The 18,368-nt window shown below is 42.7% G+C and overlaps 1 protein-coding gene across 1 annotated transcript; it reads left to right on the plus strand.

Moving 5' to 3' along the window:
* The first annotated feature begins 9,982 nt into the window (after positions 1-9,982).
* LOC135546945 (junctional adhesion molecule 2A-like) lies at positions 9,983-15,095 on the plus strand. Its single transcript, XM_064975503.1, has 10 exons — positions 9,983-10,104; positions 12,560-12,625; positions 12,758-12,868; positions 13,094-13,243; positions 13,353-13,540; positions 13,668-13,776; positions 13,992-14,102; positions 14,196-14,214; positions 14,342-14,381; positions 14,564-15,095. The coding sequence occupies exons 1-10, from the start codon at positions 10,056-10,058 to the stop codon at positions 14,600-14,602; spliced, it is 882 nt and encodes a 293-aa protein (XP_064831575.1). The 5' UTR covers positions 9,983-10,055; the 3' UTR covers positions 14,603-15,095.
* The last annotated feature ends 3,273 nt before the right edge of the window (positions 15,096-18,368 follow it).

Here is an 18,368-nt window from a genome sequence, read left to right on the forward strand (position 1 = left end):
GTTGATTGTCACCTGAGAGCTGCTAATGCTGCCTCTTTCTCAGAAGCTCATTAACAGCCTCTGTAGTCCAATGGAAAATTAGTCACACTCATACACAACTATGTAGGAGTCCCAGCAGGCTTTATTTGTGTGTGTGTGTGTGTGTGTGTGTGTGTGTGTGTATGTGTGTGTGTGTGAAAGGGTGCTAAGCTCCTCTAATTCTGATGGAGATCTGTGGATGGGCGTACAGTAGTTCAGTCTATTCTCTCAACTTCTCAAAAACACTGGTGCATATTCACACACAGATACACTATTTAGCATCCCAGTGGACAATGAGACAGAGTTAAAATAATAGAGCTAGATGTGTGCAGCCTTCGTCGCCATGGGAGACTGTTGGCTCTGGAACTAACACTCGCTTGGACAGAGTGGCTATTCCCTGATCCAACAGACGACATGCAGGAAACACTGGAATGTTTGGAATTGTGAGTCTGATGAAGAGAAAGCTGTATATGGGCTGTGTAGTGTATGGGTCTAATATGGGCTGAATGTGAGTCATATATGGGTCTAATATGGGTTGCATACACTGAGGGTACAAAACATTAGGAACAGCTCCCTAATATTGAATTTTACCGCCTTTTCCTCTTAGAACAGCTTCAATTCATTGGGTCATGGACTCTAAAAGGTGTCAAAAGTGTTCCACAGGGTTGCTGGCTTATGTTGACTCCAATGCTTCCCACAGTTGTGTCAGGTTGGCTGGCCATCCTTTGGGTGGTGGACCATTCTTGATACACATGGGAAACTGTTTGAGTGTGAAAAACCCAGAAGCATTGCAGTTCTTGACACACTCAAACTGGTGTGCCTGGTACCTACTATCATACCCCGTTCAAAGGCACTTACATATTTTGACTTGCCCATCACTTCACCCTCTGAATGGCACACATACACAATTAATGTCTCAAGGCTTCAAATTCCTTCTTTAACTTGTCCCCTCCCTTTCATCTACATTGATTGAAGTAGATTTAACAGGTGACATCAATCGGGGTTCATAGCTTTCACCTGGTCAGTCTATGTCATGGAAAGAGCAATGTTTTGTACACTCAGTGTATGTGCTGTGTAGTGTATGGGTTGTATGTTGTCAGTAAACAGTGCTCAGCCAAAGCTTCCCCCAGACTGCCCTTTGCTATGACCCTAAAGCTCAGCTATAATGGAGTCATATCAAAAAGGAGACCAATGAGCAAAACCCACACTAGAGAAGTTAGTCGTACTATTTACATAATTAATTAGTCACTTATATAACCTTTGCACTAACATATGAACATAGTTCTCCCGTCTTCAAAATATAACAAGTGCCTTCCTATAGCCCTAAAAGTAAACAAAATAAATAATATTTTTGAAATAACATCTTACAGTGTGAATGCAGTGACATGTTTAAGAATGGCTTTCACCAAGTCAGGGAACTGAATCCCAAGTTGCTCAAACTAGAAACTTCCTGAGATTCAGAGTGGAACTGACAGTTGAGAGGCCATAGGTTCAAGAGGGGCCACAGGTTCAAAGTGCAAGGGTCACAGAAACTAAGACCGCTGTATTCCTAGAGCTCGGGATAAGAGGATGAACTTAGGTACAGATCTAGGATCAGCTTACCCTCCTCAAATCATCAACATTGGGTTGAAGAATGCAATCTGACCTTAGATCAGTGTCTACTAGGGGCAACGTTGTCCTACTCCGTTTCTAGACAGGGTAAGTGCAGATGAACACTTGCAGATCACAGCATGGCATATTATTGAACTTCCCTTTTCCTGAACAGCAAACAAACAAATGAATAATAGCAGAAGAACAAAGTATTATTTAATTGTATACGTCATTATATTATCCATAGCTATCCTTCCATTCCCCATACGCAATATGGATATACAGTATTTAAGAAAACACTGCATGATTAGTTGGCTTTCAGTCATACGTACCACCTACCAAAAGCTCCAGACAGTCCTCCACTGGCTCTTCAGGCAGCCAATCCCCAGGGCAGTGGGCACCAGTCTGACAGAGCAAAGAATAGAAAATAGTGTCGACACAAATATGAAAAAAAAACAGGATGCGCACAAACTCACATCCAGGTAGTGCATCCCTCACACCCAGGAGTGTGTGTATTCCCAATTCTGCTGAAGCATTAGGTCCATGACCTGTCTGTGGATGGTCTGACTGGTGATAGATGCCAGGTGGCCACGAAGAAAGTTAGCCTGGTTAGAACTGCAGAGGAGCAGAGAAAACACTGATTAAATGGTTACATGTTTGTTGAATTAGAGATGGTGAATGATTCAAAAAGCGACAAGCTGGAGAGATTGAGAAAACTAAATACAACATGAAACAGGAGGAATGAGTTTCCACTCACCTCTGCATCAGCAGCATTTTTTGTGCCTCTAAAGAGAATTAGTAGCATTTACCCTCCAGGACCACACCACTGCAGGAGCTCCTCCCTATGGTAGAAAGCAGAATTGCAACATGATTTTACATGTAATGTGTGGACCTCCCCCCTCCCACCCCTCTAACCCGTGGGTTCAATTTGGACCATGTTCTTCATTAGCTCCCCCCCCCTTCCCTATTTAAAGACCACCTCTGAGGGCCCTGGCTCCACCACTATGTACCCTGCTCTGACCATCATGGGGCCCTCGCCATGCTTGGCTGCTCCATGAGAGGCCTCTCTCTTACTCAAAAGCCCTCCACCAATAGCAAACTCTCTTCCCTAAGAGGCGTCTCCCCTTCTAAAGCAGTTGTTCCCAAACTGTAGGGCGAGGGTCCACCCCCACCCCAAAAAGTGTTTTTGTTAATTATTTTTTAAAGGAACTCAATCTTACTCTTGAAAGTTGTAATAGTAGAATGCACAAGGTGCAATTTCGAAATTGGACAGTGCATCATCAGTTCCTTTTGCCACATTAGTCATCACATACCTTAGAGGGCTATTTCTATTTTGTTTTTTTAGCCAATAAATATTGTCATTTTTTAGTCACTTGAATATCACATGAATACACATTAGACATGGCAAAATTATATAGAATTGCAAGAAAATGTGCTTTAAACATGCAAAATTCTCTCCATCAAAAAGAGAGGTGTGATTAGTTTGTGCCATGAACAGTGCTTTTGCCTATAGAAATAGACGTGGCACGTGGGCGCACGCGCAAGGGGGGGATGTTCCCCAATGCTGGAAAGGGGGACCTGGGTGAAAAAGTTTGAGAACCCTTTTCTAGTGGATCCATCTCCATCATTGGTTATTCTATCGCCACAGCCTTAGTCTGTCCTTGGATAATGCTGAGTGAAAGGCGCCTCCCTCATTCCAGGCTCCAGCTCCATGATGGGTTTCTCAGTCAGCAAGTACTTCCCCTCTATCTTAAGCCCCATGTCTTGCATCAGTTCCATCACTGGCTCCTCCCCTGTGATGGTGTAATCTGTCATGATTGGATCCTCTCCAAAGGCTATCTCCCTAATCCCAGGCTCCAGCTCCATGATTTGGTTGTTCCGCCATTAAATACTCATCGTCTTCCTCCAAACCAGGCCCCTCCCCTAGCAATGGCTCCAGTTCTGACATTGGCTCATCTTCCAGATCAAATTGATACATAATCTCTGGAGCCATCTTGTTGTCATCCATAGGCCTGCCTCCTCTCCCATACTCTTAAATCAGACCGTCCTCTGGTAGTGTTTTTTAAATATATTTTTTACCTTTATTTAACTAGGCAAGTCAGTTAAGAACAAATTCTTATTTTCAATGACGGTCTAGGAACAGTGGGTTAACTGCCTGTTCAGGGGCAGAACGACAGATTTGTACCTTGTCAGCTCTATCCACTAGGCTACCCTGCCGCCCCAAATGGTTCCAACTCCATGATTGGCTCTTCAGCCATCACATATTCACCCTTCATAAGAGGGCCCTTCTCTTGTTGTGTTAGCCCCTTGTCCATTGCAAGTGCCATCTCCACCTCTGGCTCCATTTCTAATTCAGCTGCCATTTATACCCTTGTTTCCATCTGTACTTCTGGTTTCTCCATCTCTGGCTCCTCCATTGCCATCTTTGGTTCTTCCATCTCTAGTTTTCCCATCTCCATCTCTGGTTTTTCATATCTAACCCCTGCTCTGGATCTTGTATCTTCTTTGTCTCTACTTCTTCCATCTCTAGTTTCCCCATCTCTGGATCTTCCATCTCCATCCTCAGTAGGTTTCCCTCCATCTCAGCCTCCATCTCCTGCTCAGGCTGAGCCTCCTCTGCTGACAGGGCTCACAGGGATACGTTATTCTGGTTTCTCCTGCTTGACAAGGCTCACAGGGCTCAGTTCTTCTGGTTTCTCTTGCCCATCAGGTTTCACAAGTCTCAGTTCTTCTAGTTTCTCCTGCTCGACAGGGCTCAGTTCCACTATATCCTCCTGGGTCTCCAGCCCCACAGTGTCTTCTGGCTCTGGTTTCTCCTGTACCACTGGCATCCATTCAGTTGACTTTTCATGACTTACTGGAATCACCTGCACATCCAGGCTGGGATCCCCTAGATTATCCTGCACTGGAAGGCTCAGTTCTTCTGGTTTCTCCTGCACTGGATGGTTCAGTTCAGCAGGTTTCAGCTGGATTCTCCTCACAATTGCCTCAGGGTTCCAGCCAGCTGGTTTTTGCTCTGCAGTGGGGCCTTGTCTGGCTAGGGGAAAATGGTCAGCCTCCACCACGTGTCCCTGCACTGGGATCACAGTCAAGCCCCTAAAATACATCAGTAACATTTTGTGTCCCTTTGATGTTTTAAGTCGATATTGTGCACCAATATTTGCCAGCAGCATACCACTCTGCATACCACTGCTGGCTTGCTTCTGAAGCTAAGCAGGGTTGGTCCTGGTCAGTTCCTGGATGGGAGACCAGATGCTGCTGGAAGTGGTGTTGGAGGGCCAGTAGGAGGCACTCTTTCTTCTGGTCTAAAAGAATATCCCAATTCCCCAGGGCAGTGACATTTTTGGGGCTTCCAGCCGCGCTGCTGCCTCCAGCTCAGCCTTGGGGCGGCGATATTCTCCCGGCTGAACCCAGGGTCCTTTGCCGTCCAGGAGTCCTGAGATCACTGCTGCTGCCCGTTACCACGCTGCTTGGTCCTTTGGTGGTGGGTGATTCTGTAACGTTCGTCGTCTTCCTCTGATGAGGAGTAAGAGAGGTCGGACCAATATGCAGCGTGGTAAGTGTCCATTTTAATAAGACAAACTGAACACTACAAAAATACAAAATAACAAAGTGAAACAAATGAAACGGTCCCGTGTGGTAACAAACACTAACACGGAAAATAACAAAAAGAACAAAGAGAAACAACCGAAAACAGTTCTGGCTGGTGCAGACACACCACAGAAAACAATCACCCACGAAACACAATAGATAACCGGCTACCTAAATATGGTTCTCAATCAGGGACAACGATAGACAGCTGCCTCTGGTCAAGAACCATACCAGGCCAAACATAGAAATAGCAAATCATAGAAAAACTAACATAGACAACCCACCCAACTCACGCCCTAACCATACTAAAACAAAGACAAAACAAAAGAACTAAGGTCAGAACATGACATTATCAAACATCATGGAGGAGGTATAGTATTATACGTCTTTCTCTGAGGCCAGGCTGCTTTTTTCATTGTAATGACAAAGTTTAGGAGAATTTACATAAAATGTTAGAAGAAGGATTAGCTCAACTGCTACAGTTGTCCCTGAAGAGATTCAAACATGCAACCCTTGGATTGCTAGGCGACCGACCTCCCTACATTCGTTTATGTCTAACGTAACAAGACCATTAGTGCATATCATATGTCTTGGAGGTGCGTAAATATACGTATAATATCCCTCATATCACTCTGAAGTCAGTCTGAACTGAACAAATCAACAATCTTGCTCTTTGTGAAGAAAAAAAGTATAATTTCATGCTTTGTTGTTATTGCCTTACCTGTGAATGTAGTCAAGGTAACGGCTCCAATTGTCTGCTTTGTGATCTGTGTCTCTGTATGATCTTGTTTTGAGCTCTCCTGGCCCTATAAAGAGCTGGTCCTTTATTACCACCCTCCCCTAAATCCCCCCTCCACTCCTATCATGTGCAGGTAAATTCCTAAACACATTTGTCCCCTATCTCAGTATCTCTTCAGCAGCCCTCTATTTCTCTCCCTCTGCTTCCTGGTTTCCCAGACTTTACAGTAAAAACAACAATATCCCTATCTCAATATGTAATAATTATCATGTTATACATCAACAACAGTCGCTGGCAGACTGTAACAGCGCATTTTGGTCACGTGTGTGGGGCCTTTCAGAATGAGTCTATAAAATGTACATAAAATGAAATAGTGAATGTAGATCCTGCTTGTCACAGCGGCAGATGTATAACACCAGGCTACAGAATGGCAATTTAACTGTAAAGTGGTCATTGTTTTGTAATCCTGCAATTGCTTTTGAATGTGATTAAATATTTAATGACAATGGACTTAGCCAAACCTGTTTTCTGAAATGAAAATGTATGTCAGACAGAAGTACAGTATTGGTTAGTATGATCCAATCCCACTAGGGATCAACCTCCTGATTCAGGTCACTACACAACACCCGGACACTTGTCCAGTGTCTGATAGGACACTGGACAAGAGACTGAGGTCCAGTCTTAAAACAACCCAGTAGTCCCTCCCCTTCAGTGTTTATTAGTTTAGTTTACAGATAATTTAGCTCCTAAAGAAATTGCTAGCAAAAACAAGGAATTATGCTGCATGTACAGTGCCTTGCGAAAGTATTCAGCCCCCTTGAACTTTGCGACCTTTTGCCACATTTCAGGCTTCAAACATAAACATATAAAACTGTATTTTTTTGTGAAGAATCAACAACAAGTGGGACACAATCATGAAGTGGAACGACATTTATTGGATATTTCAAACTTTTTTAACAAATCAAAAACTGAAAAATTGGGCGTGCAAAATTATTCAGCCCCCTTAAGTTAATACTTTGTAGCGCCACCTTTTTCTGCGATTACAGCTGTAAGTCGCTTGGGGTATGTCTCTATCAGTTTTGCACATCGAGAGACTGAAATTTTTTCCCATTCCTCCTTGCAAAACAGCTCGAGCTCAGTGAGGTTGGATGGAGAGCATTTGTGAACAGCAGTTTTCAGTTCTTTCCACAGATTCTCGATTGCACGCCAAATTTTTCAGTTTTTGATTTGTTAAAAAAGTTTGAAATATCCAATAAATGTTGTTCCACTTCATGATTGTGTCCCACTTGTTGTTGATTCTTCACAAAAAAATACAGTTTTATATCTTTATGTTTGAAGCCTGAAATGTGGCAAAAGGTCGCAAAGTTCAAGGGGGCCGAATACTTTCGCAAGGCACTGTATATCTTTATCTATCAGCCTGTCATGAATCTATCACGTTTTGTTTCGTGAGCTTTGATCTGCTACTTTATTTATTGCAGCTTTACATTTTTGTAATCAGTCTCTTATCCATTTTAGTGGCCTTACATGAAAAGGTAGTAAATATGGTAAAAAATACTGGTATAGCTGTTGATTAATGTTTCACTGTGGTCAGAGGGAATGGTTGTGGGTAATGGCAATGGGGTTTCCTGTCAACCCCTCCATCATGTGTGTGTGTTGAGCTAACAGCAGCAGGGTCCTCTCTCAACACAGCAGCTGCACAGACAGTGGCTTGGAAGCAGGTGCCACAGCAATGTGTGTGTATGAATGCACCTACATGTTAAATGTATGACTGTATGTACTTGTCTGTGTGAATGTGAATAGTGAGACACATAATACCCATGATCTAGGGGAGCAGAGACACAGTAGCCCATCCAGCTGTCCCTCTCTGATCCCCTTTGTGTGTGTGTGTGTGTGTGTGTGTGTGTGTGTGTGTGTGTGTGTGTGTGTGTGTGTGTGTGTGTGTGTGTGTGTGTGTGTGTGTGTGTGTGTGTGTGTGCGTGTGTGTGGAACCTATTGACCTCCCCAAAGCCACCTCTGTCTATAGGACAGAACAATGGCAGTGTGTTTTCTTGACTCCATCTGTGTGTGTGAATGCGCCAGCAGAGGAGGTTGGTGGCATGTTCATTTGGGAGGACGGGCTTGTGGTATTGGCTGGAGAAGAATTTGTGGAATGGTATCAAACACATGTTTTCCGTGTGGTTGATGTCATTCCATTTGCGCCGTTCCGGCCATTATCAAGAGCCATCCGCAACTCAGCAGCCTCCTGTAATGTCCAGTGACTGTCACGACATCCGCCGAAGTTGGTCCCTCTCCTTGTTCGGGCGGCGTTCGGCGATTGACGTCACCGACCTTCTAGCCATCGCAGATCCACTTTTCATTTTCCATTGGTTTTGTCTTGGCTTCCATCACACCTGGTTCCAATTCCATCAATTCCATGTTGTGTATTTAACCCTCTGTTCCCCCCCATGTCCTTGTCGGTAATTGTTTGTTGTAGTGGTTATGCAACGGTATGCTGGTATGTATCGGGTTTTGTTTGACCCATTTATTGTATTGTTCTGTTGATGGTGGTTTATGGTTATTAAACACAACTGTTGTAAATCAGTTTCTGCTCTCCTGCGCCTGACTTCTCTGCCGCCAGTAGCATCGCATTACAGCGACAGTCAAACCAACACCTTAACTGTTACGCCAATAGGTCCAAACCCCCCACCTAGACCTTGGTTCAAGTCCCGGTCGGGGCTACACCTGAATTCGCTACAATATACTTGATTGATTTCATTGACTCTCCCCTTTAACTGCCCCTAATTGACACATTTCTAGCTACAACTTCCGAGTCCGTTGGAGAGCATCAGCTTGAGTAAAGTGAGGTGTAGTAGAATTACTGATCTACAAATAGCATTCCCTGCCAAATAATAGTTTTTGTGCGAAGAACATTCTCAGAGCTACGTCTACCCTGGTTCAGGCCTGCACACATGCACAACCAGACATTGATTGGTTGATTGGAGTCAGCTTGTCTCAATTAAATAACATTTCCTAGGATTTTCTACCTGCAGCAACACTAGTGGATAATGCTGGAAATATCGGTAAAGGAAAGTGGCTCAAAAAGTACCTAAAAAGCATGGCCCTACTTATAACTACCACACATTTTTAAATAAAAACATAAAAATATCTACATTTGCAAAAACAGTGCTGTAGCCTAGATTGTACAATGAGCATAAACAGAAATATGAATGTCATCATAACTTAGAACTTGTTACTTCAACAAGACAACAAGTACACGTTTGTCACAAATTGATAGAGAAAAGATGTTTGCTACAAATTGGTAGAAAATTACAAATTGATCATCACTATTTTGGCTACTGTAGGCTATATCTAACATACATGATAGTAGCAATGACACATTAAAGCTGCAATATGTCACTTTTTGGGCGACCCAACCAAATTCACATAGAAATGTGTGTTATAGTTCTGGCATTCATATTGAAAGAAAGTCTAAGAAGCAGTAGTTCTGTACTGTGTGCTATTTCTATACCTTCCATTCTTACGTTTTGTTTTGCATCTTTTAATTTCGGTTTTGTACACCAGCTTCAAACAGCTGAAAATACTATATTTTTGGTTATGGAAAATATATTTCACAGCAGTTTAGTAGATCGTACAGTGATTCTCTACACTATGCTTGCTTGTTTTGTCACATAAACTGAATTAGGCTATTAGAATTTTTGCAACCAGGAAATGGTGGATTTCTGCATAGTGAATCTTTAAGTCCCACAACTTTTAGAGAACGTTGTGTGTTTGCTGGGTGGTGTATTTGACGGTATATACATTGGCCCATTATTAGTTAATAACGTTGTACGTAACCGTTTACTGGCTACACACACTGAAGAGGTAAAATCCTCTTCGAGGACAAAACGTTTGTCTACTATAGCCAAAATCACAGACGCGTGTGTCGTGGTGAGCGCGCGCTTGAGTATCTCCGCTCGATGAAATGGTCTCCATCGGGAGCGCGCACATAGAAAACTTCAAGAACTTCTGAACGTCTGGAAGTGTTTCAGTCTTGTCTGGAGCGAACGTTCTCAGACACTCAAATATCTTTATAGGTTATTTAAATTCACTGGACACTGTTTACTCGTTTGGAAGAACTATGGACAGCATGGGGATTTTGTCTCTTATCTTCCTCGTCTTGTTGCAGAGTGAGTAGATGGAGATGCAGACTTTTATTTCTTTTATCTTGGCCCAATGTATATTTTGTCTGAAAATACAGTGGTGGAAAAAGTACCCAATTCTCATATTTGAGTAAAAGTCAAGATACCTTAATATAAATTTATTCAAGTAAAAGTGTAAGTCATCCAGTAAAATACTAATTGAGTAAAAATCTAAAAGTATTTGTTGTTAAATATACTTAAGTATCTAAAGTAAATGTAATTGCTAAAATATTCTTAAGTATCAAAAGTAAAAGTATAAATCATTATATAAAGCAAACCAGACCACACAATACATTTTTTTTAAATGGATTGCCAGGGGCACACAATTTACAAACGAAGCATGTGTGTTTAGTGAGTCCACCAGATAGGGATGACCGAGATGTTCTCTTGATAAATGTGTGAATGGACCATTTTCCTGTCCTACTATGCATTCAAAATGTAACAAGTACTTTTGGGTGTCAGGGAAAATGTAACAAGTAAAATGTACATTCTTTTCTTTAGGAATGTAGTGAAGTAAAAATAAAAGTTGTAAAAACTATAAATAGTAAAGTAAAGTACAGAGACCCCCCACAACTACTTAAGTATTTTTACTTAAGTACTTTATACCACTGTGAAAATATGATTTCAAGGGGAGTCAATGAGCTATCATGCACACTGCAACCTTCTAACATATGACTAATACAGGATAGTTGTATTCAATACCATACAGGCTATATGGTATTGATGATTTTCAATCTATTTGACCTTTATTTTAACAGGTTAGTCTCATTGAGATGAACAGTCTCTTTTACAAGAGAGACCTGGTCAAAATAGGAACACACAAAGTTTCAGACACATTTACAACACAGAGCACTACAGTTTAAACACATACGTTTACACATTAAGCAGCAAGAGGGTTTGGGGAACTGGGGTGCAAATGTGGGTCAAAACATTGACAGCCTCCCACTTCATTTTCCATCATAGTGTTTACCATAGCTTTGCCTCTCACGCTGTATGTGTGTGTGTAAGCTATATATATATGCATTGCGTGCATTGTATGTTCTTGTGTATGTGTCCCTGAGACGAAGCACACTTTAAACAGTTCGATTTGGTGAAGTGTGTGTAATGTGTTTCGGGATTGCACCTGCATGTTTGACGTTTTAGGCTGGGTTTCTGTACAGCACTTTGAGATATCAGCTGATGTAAGAATGGCTTTATACATACATTTGATTTGATTTGATTTGATTGGGCTGGGAGTGGGAAGAGTGGGACGGGAATCATACAGATCTTCTATTTACCTTAGACCCTCTGATGCTGTCCAAGCCCAGAGACTGATGAAAGGCCAGATCTCTGAGGGGCTCCAGGGTTCTGGAGAGCCAACCTCTCTGATGCCTGGTATAGGCAGGCAATGGTCCTGTTTAATGTTGTCAATAGCCCCTCCATGACCCAGCTGCTAATTGGCCAGAGATGCAATCAGTTGCTATCTGGAAGGGTTACAGACTGTCTGTAGTGTTTGAGGTTGTTCTTCCAAACAGCCATGGGAATCGTTATCACTGTTCACTGGTCCAAAGAAATCTGATGTAATATCAGCAATTACAGTTAGGTTAGATGACTGATGTGTGTGTGTGTGAGGTAGAGAGAGAGAGAGAGAGAGAGAGAGAGAGAGTTAAAAACCCTATGTTGGTGTAGAGTTACTGTGATACAGAGGGGCTTTGTATAGAGGGGACCCCCCCACACACAAACACAGAGTCAAAAATATTAAGGACAGTGATAGTGGATGACCAGCAGCCATCTCCATCTACTGTCTGCGTGTGTATGCACTCACTACTGTAAGTCACTCTGGATGAGAGCATCTGCTGAATTACTCAAATGTAAAATGTGTGTGTCTGAAAGAGAGAGAGTAAACAAATAATCTCCCAGAAAATGTTTTCCTGTGTTGATATTTGCGTGTTGTTTCAGTATGTGTATATTCCTATGTTAGTTTAAGTGTGTGTGCAGGTTAATCAGGTCATGTAGAGATCAGTGGTCTGCCATCCATCACCTCCATTCCTCCTACACACGACATTCCTACTGGTAACACCAGGCACCAGGGCATATCTATTCTGTGGGTTTACACCTCCTCGCTCTGTGTGTGTGTACATGTGTTAGTGAGTGTGTATAGTAAGTGAATGAGTGTTTTCATTGTGTGTGTGTGCATGTCTCTTTGTCTGTCTGTGTCTGGATTTGTGTCTGCTCTTTCTCAAACAAATACCTTCTGAAATACCCCCCTCAGCCCAATCTGGACTGTGTAGTACAACATCTCAGTTCAGTTCATGTTTACGTAAAGTTTTTGTATTTAAGAAAGAAAGTTAGTAGATAGAAACATTGCTACAAATAGTTAATCTTGAGTGCTGCTGTGTGTATTATTTACTCTTGAATCACCTCTCTCTCTTTCTCTCTCTCTCTCTCTCTCTCTCTCTCTCAGGTCCTGCCTCCCTCTTTCTGACAGTGAGCACCAGTAAGGCCAAGGTAGTGGTCCATGAGAACACAGGTATGAGAGGAGGAGTTAGATGACGAAGAGAAGGGGAGGGGATGAATTGTGAGAGTTCATGAATTGTGTGAGTTCATGAACTGTTTGTTCACTGTTTTTGTCTCTCTCTCTGAATTTCTCGGTCTCTGTCAGACGCTGTGCTGTCCTGTCAGTTCAAGACAGAGAAGGAGACTAACCCTCGTATCGAGTGGAAGAAGAAAGGGAAGGACATCACCTTTGTTTATTTTGATGGCAAATTCAGCGGTGACCACTAGACCTCCCTCTCTCTCTTCCTCCTCGCCTCTCTTTCTTCAACCTTTTCCTGATTCTACTCTACTGCACCGCTCCACCTCTCCTCCATCTCTCTTATCTCTTCCCCTCTAACAACATCTCTTACTACATTCCTCCCCCTCTTGTTGTTTTTTCTTCATTCCTCTCTCTACACTTTTTCTCTCATCTTTGTAACCCTTGACACCTGTGGTATCCCAGGATCCTTTGCAGGTCGGGCCAACATCGAGGGTGCGACAGTGACGCTGCACGCCGTTACCCAGAAGGACTCTGGGCTGTACCGCTGTGAGGTCAGTGCTCCAGCAGACCACACCAACCTGGGAGAGATTAACGTCACCCTCAACGTACTGGGTGAGAGTGTGCATGTGGATGTGTGTCTGACAGAGAGATTGAGGGTGTCTGTGTATTTGTGCTGAGGAGCCTTTGTGCTGTCGTTGGTAATCCTATCCTCCTCCCCCAGTGCCCCCCCACACCCCGTCCTGTGAGGTGCCCAGCTCAGTTTTGTCTGGGGCAGGGGTAGAGCTCCACTGTAAGGATAAACTCAGTGTACCCCCTCCTACATACATCTGGTACAAAGACAACAAGGCACTGAGCACCACACACACAACTGACACCTCCTTTAGCATGGACACTGACAAGGGAACACTGGTGAGTAACATGTAATGGAGGTGGTTCACGTGCCTGATCAAAGGCACGGTAATGACGTTTTCTCACACTGCATACTCTCTTTCTGTCCTCACCGATTCTCTACTCTCTCTGTGTGTCTCTGGAGCAGAAGTTCAAGAGTGTGTCCAAGGCTGACTCAGGCCAGTATCGTTGCGAGGCATCCAACAGTGTGGGGGCGCCAAAGAGCTGTGTGGCCCATCACATGAAGGTCATAGAATGTATGTACAATCCAGTGTGTGTGTGTGTGTGTGTGTGTGTGTGTGTGTGTTTTAGAATGTTTGTGGAAATTTGAACCCTTTGTCTTTTTTCTTCCTTTTTTTCACCCTCTCTCTCTTTTCCAATCATCAATCATGCTTATCTTTCTTGCATTCCTCTGTTCACTCTCGGCCCCTATCCCATCTCTTCGTCTTCGCCTCTGTGCCCCCTCTTTCAGATCAGTTGAGTATGACGACACTGATAGCCGGAGCTGTAGGTCTCTTCCTGCTCGTTGTCATGTGCTGCCTGGGTGTGTGCCTCTGTCATCGACGGGGCTGCTGCAAAAAGCGTGAGCACTTACCACTACTGACTGAGCTTGTGACTGACATTAATAACATTAACAATATGTTCTAACTGTCCTGTTCTTCATGTTTGCCAACAGAGGAGCAGAAAGGAAGAAGGTTCGTGTTTCAGACAACCATTCTGGCAACTTATCATTGTGTTTTTCATTACTTCATTTCATTAGCTCTTTACAAGGAAAAAAAAAAGAAAAATAATTCATAGTGGTGTTTGTATTTTTTCTTTTAGCACCAACTCCTACAATCCACCTCCTCCTCCCACCAGAAACGTGAGTGTGTTCCCAACCCTAGTTCTTCTATTATCAGTATAGGCTTGATAGAGAAGTTGTCATGTTTTACATTGGACTGGTCTTTGAGCAGTTGTTGACCACACCACCGTGTTGATAAGACTGAGTTGTTGATAATACCAACAGGTCTAGTGAACTGATGGATACTCTTTCCCTTTCTGCAGCCCAAGAACTACAAGCACACCCAGTCCTTCATGATTTGAGGGTTTCCTTTGTGAAACTCAAATCAAAGCTTAAAGCAGTGAAATCACAAAAAGTCCCCCTCCAACACACACACACACACACACACACACTCGGTGGATGGATGAGATTGTTCAACATACATATTTTAGCTTGTTTACACCGCCTAGTGGCCAAAGGATGATGCACAATGATATATTTGTCACACAAAAACTGTCACTTGCTGTGTGTACTCTTCTCTTTTTGTGCTTTATAGAACATTCTGCTGTTTATGGCTGTATTGAGAAGCAACGATGTGTATTATTATTGTTGTTTTACAGAGATGCTTTTATAATTATGTTTTTAAAGTATTTGTTCGCGGCTTTGGATGTAGCCTACAAGGTCTTTGTGTGATGAAGGATATGTGATGTTTGAACAGGTGTCTGTATGCACTGACCATTTTTAGATAGCTAGTTTTTAATTAAAGTTATTTTACCACATGATGCCTATTTGACAAAATGATAAGTTTGGCCATGAACCTCATACTGATTCTATTCAGTTTTTAAATGTTGTATAATTTACAATGAACAAAGAGGTAGATAGGTACTTGGTAGTCAGCTGAAAAAATTAACATTTGTTTGAATATTCAAGCTGTTATCAGGCACAGATTTTCCTCCAGTTGTTTTTTACATGATTGAACCACCAGGTGGCGGTACAGTGTAGGATATTTATCTGGGGCAGACTGCACAAAGACCTTAGCAAAGATTGTCAACTTGTATACAGTATAATAGTATCTATTAGTGATCTACAAACTACGGCACTATTGTTCATTTTGTTATTTTATTGTTGTTCTGCTGCCTCTACATGTGGGGGTCTTGAATTGTTTTTCTGAGCATTAATTCAAATATTTGGAATAGTTTGTGTGTGTCTCCGCTGCCGTAATCTTGTTGGTGCACATGCACTTGTGTGTGAATGTGGTCTTGCCACAGTGTGTGTGAGCCTGGTTTTGCCACCGAATGTGTGAATGTGGTCTTGCTACTGTGTATGGAAGATGATTGCTGACAGCCAGAAGCCTGAAACAAAGTCTCCTTAAAGATGTGCCCTTGCCCTGTCTCTCTGTGCTTGCCTCTTGTCACCTAGCCTTTAGCCATGCATCACATCACACTGAGAAAACAGACTTTGACTGAGGACAAAAACCAGGAAGCATCACAATAGAGTGGGGCTCCAGGCTCCTGGGACATCACATCTGGAATGTATTCAGCAAGGTGAAGCATTGCATCTAGAAATGTAATGAATAGCGCTGACATGATATCATATCAGGGCCCAGATTCACAAAACACTTTTTAAGCAAAAATGTAAGGAGCTTCTTAAGAAAAAAGAAGTTCATAAGATAGTTCGTAAGTGCAATTCCTCAACAATATCTTAATATTGAATGATTTTCTTACGAACTTCTCAAATATCTTCATACAAATCTTCTTAAGAGGTTTGTTGCTAGGCAACCGTTTTATCTAGCTAGCAATGGCAATCATGTTAGCATATTTCTTGAGATTGCTGTTCTAAAACATGTTCTTGGGTTCAAAATAATCAATACTGAAACTTTCAGATGAAGTTTGGGAGTGAATTAAACAATCGCTTTCATGAGCTTTATCTCTCACTGCCCTCAGTTTAAGACAAGGGTTTAGCTGTCTTGGAATTAACAACATTTCCAAGAACTTTATTTTCAAGGATCTAATTTCTTCTTAACTTTTTGCTTAAGGAGAAACCTTTTTTGAGGAATAGACACTTTGCTTAAGTCTCTACTTGTCTATAGTTAAGGAAAAAAATGGCAGTTTAGAATACATTTCTTCTTAAGAAGGTTTTGTGAATCTGGGCCCTGCTCTACAAAACGTTGCTCCCTTCTGAACAGGCAGGTGGCATAAGACAACTTCTGACACACCCCTCTGGGGAAATATCACAGTTCCTCCTTTCATTTTCATGCCTAACACACACACACACACACACACACACACACACACACACACACACACACACGGTTTATGACCGTATGCAATGCAATGAATTGTTTCCAATATGAGTTTCTCCACTTACGGTATTGCATGATGTTTCCACAGAGCACACTAGAGTCTCTAGGCAGCTGGAGTTTGGCATAGACGAGGTGATGGAATGGAGGTGTGTTTGTACTGGCAGGGGATCACAGGTTGTCCTCAAACACGTGCATGTGTGTCCATACGAATGCATGCAGGGGTTCAATCAGGCTGTGTTCCGGCAGTTCCAAAACCAGGCACCTACACTCTTAGAAAAAAGGGTTCCAAAAGGGTTATTCGTCCCCATAGGAGAACCCCTTTTGGTTCCAGGGAGAACGTCCAAAAGGATTCTACCTGGAACTACAGGTGATAATGCTCATTGATAAATTGCACAGTTGCCTGATAATATGGACCAATATGTTATTGGGCTCATTTCTGCAGGGAAATGATGTTCTAGATGTCAGCATCATTTTTTTTCTCACTAATTTTGGAGTAGAATGTCTTTTTAAATAGTCACCAGACCTGACCTCACAGTTATTCTCCACACACACACATATTATGTGTCTCACTCACTCACTCACTCACTCACTCACTCACTCACTCACTCACTCACTCACTCACTCACTCACTCACTCACTCACTCACTCACACACACCACTCATTTAACATGTAGGTACATACACACACACACACACACACACACACACACACACACACACACACACACACACACACACACACACACACACACACACACACACACACACACACACACACACACACACACTCTTGGCCGTACTTATAAATACACTCATAATTACTGTACTCTTCATTAGAGCTGTGGTCCTTCAGTGCTGAGTGTGTTCTTGGGTTTCTCAACTCGTAACCCCCCCCTCCTCTCTCACCCCCACTCTCCCTCTCTCAGGGGTAGCTATGGGAATGTTTCCCTGTGTATGAGGGTACAATGAAAGACCCTCTGTGTTCCTCTCAGAAACATGACTGCCCCCCCCATCATTCACCTCTCCCTCACCCCCGTACCCTCACCTTCTCATCATCACCTGGAGCGGCAGGGTAGCCTAGTGGTTAGAGCATTGGACTAGTAACCGAAAGGTTGCAAGTTCAAATCCCCGAGCTGACAAGGTAAAAGTCTGTCATTCCGCCCCTGAACAAGGCAGTTAACCCATTGTTCCTAGACCGTCATTGAAAATAATAATTTGTTCTTAACTGACTTGCCTAGTTAAATAAGTCGCTCTGGATAAGAGCGTCTGCTAAATGACTTAAATGTAAATGTAAAGGTAAAATCTTGATTACCCCATACTCTCAGCTTTACTTCCTCATGCCTTAAAGGGATTCTTAGGGATTTTACTTCTCCAGAGACAGATCAACTTGTGGATACCATTTTTATGTCTCTGTGTCCAGTATGAAGGAAGTTAGAGAGAGGTAGTTTCACAAACTAGTGTTAGCGCAATGCCTGGAAGTCTATGGGTATCTGCTAGCATGCTATACCCATCGACTTCCAGGCATTGCGCTATCTGCTAGCATGCTATACCCATCGACTTCCAGTCATTGCGCTATCTGCTAGCATGCTATACCCATCGACTTCCAGTCATTGCGCTATCTGCTAGCATGCTATACCCATCGACTTCCAGTCATTGCGCTATCTGCTAGCATGCTATACCCATCAACTTCCAGTCATTGCGCTTACGCAACTTCCTTCAAACTGCACACAGAGACATAAAAATGGTATCCACAAGTTAATCTGCCTCTGGAGAAGTACTGTAGGTAA

The sequence above is a fragment of the Oncorhynchus masou genome, chromosome 10 (genome assembly GCF_036934945.1).
Source record: "Oncorhynchus masou masou isolate Uvic2021 chromosome 10, UVic_Omas_1.1, whole genome shotgun sequence".
In the NCBI taxonomy this organism is placed as follows: Eukaryota; Metazoa; Chordata; class Actinopteri; order Salmoniformes; family Salmonidae; genus Oncorhynchus; species Oncorhynchus masou.